The 8,082-nt window shown below is 45.4% G+C and overlaps 1 protein-coding gene across 1 annotated transcript; it reads right to left on the bottom strand.

Moving 5' to 3' along the window:
• Positions 1 to 4,062: 4,062 nt before the first annotated feature.
• Positions 4,063 to 5,271, bottom strand: phlda2 (pleckstrin homology-like domain, family A, member 2). The gene is made up of 2 exons (XM_062462710.1): positions 4,664 to 5,271; positions 4,063 to 4,408 (listed from the first exon to the last, which is right to left on the bottom strand). Exon 1 carries the CDS (start codon positions 5,109 to 5,111, stop codon positions 4,695 to 4,697), a length of 417 nt encoding a protein of 138 aa, XP_062318694.1. The 5' UTR covers positions 5,112 to 5,271; the 3' UTR covers positions 4,063 to 4,408; positions 4,664 to 4,694.
• Between the last annotated feature and the right edge of the window lie 2,811 nt (positions 5,272 to 8,082).

Below are 8,082 nucleotides of genomic sequence, written 5' to 3'. Positions count from 1 at the left end.
TACTTCACACACCCCACACACACACACACACACACACGCACACACACTTACCGGAAGGCTCTGCCTAAAGAGCCTTCCTTCCATGTCATACTGTTCAAGTAAGGGACATTCATATGCAAAAAAGCATTCTGTTTATCAAACACAGTCCAAAACATAAGCACAATTAATGATAGGTGATTCAACCTCAAAATCACAGTGTTAAAATAACTGGACAGTTTACTGCCTCTTATGGTCATCCGACATGTGTTAACTGCGTGTGACGCAAGCTCAGAAAGCTTGTTATTCATCTCATTTGGCTTTCTCAATCTCCCGTCCTATGCTGTTTGGCCTAAGGATGTCGTATTTACATGAAAACCCACAGAGTTGTCGAGACACTGGCTCGATGAGAACCCTGTGTGCGTGTGTGTATGTCGGCATGTGTGTTGAGGAACGTCAGCGGGGCAGAATGATGGGAAGCAGACCGTCTTGTTGTAACACTCTTAGGGCTCCGTGACTCATGGCACATGCATGTGTGTGACACAGGAATGTCACCTGTGAGATTCCCATCTTAGAAAACCATCACAAGAGTCAACTAGCCAGCAGTTTCTGTCCATAGAATTGTCTGGGATTGTGTGTTAAGGAAAAAAGGAAAATATTAGAAATGGGCGTCATATTTTAGTATTTTGTCATCAATAAGGTGTGTTACTGACACATAAGGTATGTGTGTGTTTTGTTGAGACAGTTGGTGTGGTGTTGTTAGTGTGAGGAAGTGAGAAGTGAGGATGGAAAGTGAGACAGAAAGTTAGAAAGTGAGAGGGTGAGACAGCAGGTCAGACAGGGAGGCAGTGAGAGGGTGAGACAGCAGGTCAGACAGTGAGGCAGTGAGAGGGTGAGACAGCAGGTCAGACAGTGAGGCAGTGAGAGGGTGAGACAGCAGGTCAGACAGTGAGGCAGTGAGAGGGTGAGGCAGTGAGAGGGTGAGGCAGTGAGAGGGTGAGGCAGTGAGAGGGTGAGACAGCAGGTCAGACAGTGAGGCAGTGAGAGGGTGAGACAGCAGGTCAGACAGTGAGGCAGTGAGAGGGTGAGACAGCAGGTCAGACAGTGAGGCAGTGAGAGGGTGAGGCAGTGAGAGGGTGAGGCAGTGAGAGGGTGAGGCAGTGAGAGGGTCAGACAGTGAGGCAGTGAGAGGGTGAGACAGCAGGTCAGACAGTGAGGCAGTGAGAGGGTGAGGCAGTGAGAGGGTGAGGCAGTGAGAGGGTGACTGTGGTAGATGAGCAAGTATGAGGAGGTGACTAAGCACATGGGAGGCCGCCCAACCTTCAACACACAAACCCCTGACGACACTCAACTGCAATGTCTCTGACATCTTTGTTTGTACGGTCCAATATCAGTAGATGGATAGGGTTCAAACACACAGCCCTGTCTAATCTTACCAACATACAAACTTCTCTAGACAATGGACATAGTTAGCAACATTCTGGATTGCAGGGAACAGTCTTTTTTATTGTGATAAATAGTCTAGTGTTGTTAGTACTGTAGCTCTCTGTGTGTCTGGGCAAAATGGAGTCTTCCAGCTAATATCTGACATGGTACTTGCATTTCCTGTGCCTGTCTCAGTATTGCTGCGGGCCCTCACAATAAACCCACTATCCCACACTGCCATCCATCTTGTGTTGATCTACTGACGGCATGCAGGCGTCATTGAGGGTCAGAGATGGGAAGTAGATTTTAGTACTTAAGTAGATTTTTCTGGTATCAGTATTTTAGTAGTATTGTGTGTGTGTGTGTGTGTGTGTGTGCATGCTAGCGATGCGTCAGAGGATGTTTATACACACAGTAGAGACAGTCTGTCTGGTGGTCTGTATGGTCTTCTTCATTCTCACTCAATGGTTCCCCAGGAGAACATACAATTAACAAAAGTGTGGTAGTGAAAAATTCTGTTTACGAGAGAGAGACAGAGAGACAGAGACAGAGAGAGGGAGAAAGAGAGGAGAGAGAGAGAGAGAGAGAGAGAGCGAGAGAGAGAGAGAGAGAGAGAGAGAGAGAGAGAGAGAGAGAGAGAGAGAGAGAGAGAGAGAGAGAGAGAGAGAGAGAGAGAGAGAGAGAGAGAGAGAGAGAGGGGTTGGGGAGCAGTAGAGAGAGCCCCCCATGCTGCATGTTAGTTGTCACTTGTGCCAGAGGTGTGTGTCAGATTAGAAGCCGTCTGTGAGGCCGGTATTTATAGACAAGAAGACCCTCCATTCGGCCATGGGTCCTCAGATCACTGTATCCTTTGATCTGTTCTGCAGCGTGATCCGACTTCAAAGCTGTTGGGAGAAACTCCACCTCTGGCTCCGTTTGCTGCCGGCCATGAGCTCAGCTTACCGTGACCTCTGACCCTCTGGCCCTGCCATGTGTCCATGCAACACGGGCCGGGCACAGTGGAGCCACAATCCACTCAGTAATAACATAAGCTGTTACTGTTGATACCCCGGCTTCCTGGATGGGCAGGGTTTCCTGTCGGGTGAATGGAAGGGTGTATATCCCTGACATGGGAGTCAGGTGGCTGAGCGGTGAGGGAATCGGGCTAGTAATCAGAAGGTTGCCAGTTCAATTACCGGCAAGGCACTTCACCCTACTTGCCTCGGGGGGAATGTCCCTGTACTTACTGTAAGTCTCTCTGGATAAGAGCGTCTGCTAAAAGACTAAATGTAAATGTAAATGACATGAGAATATTAAAGGGTGGGTTTACCTTTGGAGTGCTACAAGCGTGTTCTGGAGAAGAGCATTGAGGTAAAAAAAAACTACAGAGAGCTGAAACAGCAGTTCTCCCAACACTGTTCTACATCAAACATTCATGACATCCTACAATCTTTAGTCCCATCACATCCGGTAAAATGTATCATTCATCATTATCACTTCAGTCCACTTTAACAGTAAACAAACACCAGTTTGACATCGGTAGCAGTACCTTTGTGCTATGCGGTGTACTGTAGGGCTTGTATAATGAACCAGAAGGTTGTGTATAGATGGACTGTACAGTCAATCTGTTATATAGCACTGCCTTCTTGATTATCTACAAGTATATTTGCACAGTTGTCATGGGATAAGCCTTTCATGTCCTGATAACAGAGTGTGGGAGAACAGGCAAGACACACACACTAATGTTTGCGTTTGCCTTGTGTCCTCACCATAAAGGAACACATACACACAAAGCATTTACTGGGACGGTTCCGGAGTGTGACAGGATCACGGAAAGGACCAGAAACAGATGCCTCATGCTACACCTGACTTACAGAAGACTTGTATCAGGAGTCAGGTGGCTGAGCGGTTAGGTAATCGGGCTAGTAATCTAAAGGTTGCCAGTTCGATTCCCGGCCATGCCAAATGATGTTGTGTCCTTGGGCAAGGCACTTCACCCTACTTGCCTCGGGGGAATGTCCCTGTACTTACTGTAAGTCGCTCTGGATAAGAGCGTCTGCTAAATGACTAAATGTAATGTAAATGTAATGTATCATACATGCCTATATTATAAAACAAAAGTATTTTGGTGTTTGTGGCATGATTTTTAAATGAAAATGAAATTCATAGAAATCCATAACATTTATTTCTTGGCTTGATTATGGAATGTGTATGATTTTATATTAATTGATACCACTAGTTTGTTTGATTTATCTGACTGTTTAACAGGAAACACCCCTCAAGGCCAGTGGCAAAGTGCCACTGGCCTTGAGCTCACCACAGCCCCCACCACACCCTGCGGTACAGGGATGTTCAAAAGCACCGTGGGTTCATGACTCCAGGGCAGGTAGGTTGAAATCTCTCTCCTTATCAGTCATAAAAGAAACACTACGGCACGCCGGCATGGGGCCATAGGTAGCACCCAGAAGCCAACACAGAGAAGGAAAGGGACTTTCCTGGTTGGCCTGCTGCGCTTCATAACTCTGGCATCTCCATGTTTCATAGTGAGGAGAGGAAGGACCCTGCTATGGTGTCATTTGTCTAGATTTATAGAAAAATATTCTAAATTGAATTATTTTTCACCAACTTTATCTTTTATTAGACTATGTGTTATAAGCGTGATCAACAATAAAAACACAGAAATTGTTGTATACTGTCAAAAATTTCTGAATATTTATTAAAATAAATACACACAAAAATAGCAAATAATTTAAACAACATACATGTCCAAGACACACAGTTTTGGAACCAATAAATTAACACATTTTGAAGGTAATTCAGGAGCAAGTCTCCCAGGAAAGCACACTTGAAATACTTGAATGTTCAAAGATTCGGTCTTGAGTGTGTTGCTTTTGAAAATCTCAGTCTTTTTAAAAGCCTTCTGCGGTCACGTGTCGGAGGTTCCTGCGCGGCCTGTTACAGAACATCCTTCATCCTTGGACCGGATCATGTCTTCCTTTGGTCCCAGTGTTCATGGTCCATGCCGACACTGTTAAGAAAAAAACAGATAGGCTAAAGATTAATATTTAATCCATCACAATTAGTTTAGCATTTCATGAGAATTTTGGCTATTTTGGTGTTGGAATTGCGGTAGACCTAATGTTGGCTATTAAAGGCTAAAGTAAATAATTAACAATAGGCCTAATCAAATATTTTATAGGGTTACTGTCATCATTATGCTATAAAAAAAACTTTGCAAAACAAAAAACTGTGGAATTTCTAACTTCGTGAAATGCACACTTACCAGATTCGAAGTTGAACTGCCTTAAAGTCATTCAGGGCGCCCTGGCCATGCGCCTTTCGTGCTGCCCAGGCGACGCGCTCTCGTTATCCTGTCTCGTTTTGAAGTCCTGGATGGCTTTTTTGTTCTGGAAATCTATTAGAGCCATAGTTATAACCGCATTCCAACAGTTATCCTCTCCGGAACACCGGAAATCAATTTCCTTATTGTCCGTGGTTACGATGGTAAAGTAGACGAATTTTCCGGTGCGCTCCACGCAGTCCACTTTCTTAATGGCCTGCAATTTGAGCTCCTTGCTTTTGGAGCGCTTCTGCGTGTCGGCGTATATGTTCAGGCTGTCCGTAGTCAAGACGCACGTTTTTCTCTTCCAGAACTGGAGCAGGTTATCGCTCCTCTTCTCCAGTTCTCCCTCTTTAAGAATTTGAGAAATCTCCTCTGCAGACATTTTCATGGTTTTAGTAGTGTCGAGGTGACTCTGGTTGTTAATCGAGATTAGTCTCCGGCAGATGTGATATATGTTCTGCTTTCCGTGTTCTCTCTTCCGAAGACCCCGGAGAAGGAGCTTCTCGGCAAGGCCGTGATAATCCAGAACTGCGTTATGAATGAACAGAAGTGGAGAGGTTATTTATAGGCTATATGACAGACCGCCTGGGCCCTTCCCACTTGACGTCAGTTAGTTTAGGAATGCATCAACAGTTGCCTGAGCAATTCATGGTAAGAGTGTGGGCGGAAGCTGGCGCTGGGGATTGCAAAGGAAGTCCGCGTGGAACTAATTACACCGTCAAACTGTTAATTATCAATCCACCTCCTCCTTAGTTTATGTATCCAAATACTTGCCCGCAAAACATACACATTAACATACTCCTTAGGACAGTCTTACAGCTATTATTATGCGTCAGTCTAATAGACCAACACGAAATAAATGCTGTTGAAATTCTGTTACAATGTGATACAAAAAAGTCTATAACACTTACTTTTAATGATAATTCACCGTGTATTTATTAAATTACCATTCCAGTTTTGGATTCATGAGATTTGAGGCCAGACTGTCTTGTTGCTGTCACACGACTGTAACCCCCCAAACTAAGTCCTATTCTCCTGTCCAGTGGAGGCCGTCTCCTCTGCCTGTGTCAGCGTCACAAGACAGTGTTGTGTATTCAAGATCCAGCTTTGAACAGGGCCGTCAAGAGAACGTTTTTACCCCAAGTCAAGATATCCTACGGTGTCCCCTAAAATACACACTTAATCCTTGATAATGTGTTGAGTTGAACCATAGACATGTGTCATCAGTTCATTAGAAACAAAAAGGTTTCATATGGATTTGCTTCATGATGATTAAAATGCAGTTTGTCCTTCTATGCTCGAGGTACAGGACGTGGCTGAAGAGTATTCATGACCAGAAAAGGACACGTCTGATGTTTACAAGAAAACATCACCCCCTCTAACACTTAGCGACCTTGCTCAGTAGCTCTACTGCTACGTAACAAAGTACAATCCTAAACCTTCTGAATGGGGAACAACCACTGAGGTCTTGAAACAGGTTTCCAGTCCAGCTCTTGTACTGGAACACAGCTTGAAGCTGGCCGGAGAGCTCTGAGAGGAGGAAGAGGGGGGGAGGAGCAAGATGTCAGCAGCTCTTTAAGCTGAAGCCCACCCTGACGCCAGTTAGAACCAGGGTCAGACACACGCAGGAGACGTAACCTTCTAAGTCCTCTTCCCACTACAACACACACACACTCATAGAGATGTACACACACACACACACACACTCTGTCTCTCTCTCCCAGTCCTTGGTGGACATGTTCCCCCACACCCACTTCCAGGATCTTGTCACCAGTGAGTCTGTTACTCTATCAGTGTCCTCAAGGAGACAACTCAGGCAGGATACCTCCCTCCCAGTCTCCTCTGACCCCACCCCTCCCCCTGACACACACACACACACACACGCCCTCTCAAGAACACCTTATTTCCATATATTACCTAACGGTGTACTTCACTACTTTCATAATAATACCTTTTGAATGGTAGTTTAAGATGTGTGAGAAATGTGAGAAACACAAACATTAACTAGCATCTTAATCTGTGTCTAAATGTTTTAATTATAGTGTTTATGACCCTATTTCAGAATAGAGCAACACATTGTAAAAGTGTGGCCGTTGCTTGTGTTAGCTTGTAAATTATGTGCAACAAGACTTCCAGTCACTAAGTCAGTGGCTAAATATTGAATGTTGGCTACATGACTCACATACACCTGCCTTAGTGGAGCCAGCCCTGCTGAATAAAAAGGTGTGTTCCTTCCCCCTGTACTCCATCCCCAACTGCCTCTGTCCCTTACACTGTTCTAATGGCCTGTATCACTGTGGACTGGAAGGGTGTGTGTGTTTATAATTGTGTCTGTGAGTGTCTATCGCTGTATATTTGTGTTTGTTTTGTGTGGCTATGTGTGTGAAGGGAAAATTGTGGTGGAGACACATCGACATGTCTGGGCAATGACTCAGCAGTGTGGGTTAATCTTTTGGGAGGTGACTGCTTACAAATAGAAAGCCGTGTGTATATGTGTGTGGGTGATCTGACTGTACTTTATATGTTAAACTGAGGGATTAAGCTATTCCGCTGAGCAGATGTGTGCAAGGGCTTAGTCCTCAGCCTTAGTCATCCCAAACATTAGATCTCAACCCAGATCTAAATGCTGTCATGCTCATTATCCCTCTCTGTCACACAGACAAGACTCACACATTCTCCCCAGTAGAGAACGTGTGCTAGTTGATCTCTCTCTCGTCTTCATCCACACAGACCACAGCACCAGTTGTTGGAGCCACAGCAGAGCTGTCTAATCACCTGACTTGGCCCTGTCTGGATGACATCCGGTGGAGTTCGGTTTGTCTGTAAGCCTTGTGTGACAGGAGGATTCCCACCCAGGAGGAAGCTGGGCTCTGGTAGGCACTGTTTTAACAACCTTGGACGCCCTCAGTGTCTCCTGGTAGACAAAACACATGGCTGGGAGGGAAAATAGAGACAAAAGAGGAGACAAAGAGAAGGGGATGATAGGATTTGTGTTTGCAAGTGGAATAGACATCTGGCATGTCGCAGAAGCAGCTCTGACAGGTCAAATTGAGCATTTTCGGTCCCCCCCCCCCCCCCCCCCCCACACACACACACAGAATTGAGACAAGAAAGCCCATTAATTGTTAGTCGAGTTGAGGCTTGCAGCTCTACAATCAGAGAGAGGAGACACGCATTCTGGTCATATGCAAATAACTGTGTGTGATTAGAGGAGGCCTCAGTGCTCTATTAATAGGCTTCCTAAACAATGGGCCACAGCGTGGATGGCCTGGCAGTGATCGGCTGATGACATGTCCAGCAGCCTGTGAGAGAGTCAGCAGGTAGCAGCTGTGCAGTGAGACACGTTTACGGCAGTGGCC

The sequence above is a fragment of the Osmerus eperlanus genome, chromosome 5, assembly GCF_963692335.1.
Source record: "Osmerus eperlanus chromosome 5, fOsmEpe2.1, whole genome shotgun sequence".
NCBI classification, from domain to species: domain Eukaryota; kingdom Metazoa; phylum Chordata; class Actinopteri; order Osmeriformes; family Osmeridae; genus Osmerus; species Osmerus eperlanus.
The sequence above is the reverse complement of the archived record's forward strand: the minus strand, read 5'-3'. Positions and strand labels throughout refer to the sequence as shown.

Excerpts from the sequence above, each read along its gene's own strand:
- phlda2 (XM_062462710.1), bottom strand. The coding sequence starts at position 5,111 with ATGAAAATGTCTGCAGAGGAGATTTCTCAAATTCTTAAAGAGGGAGAA.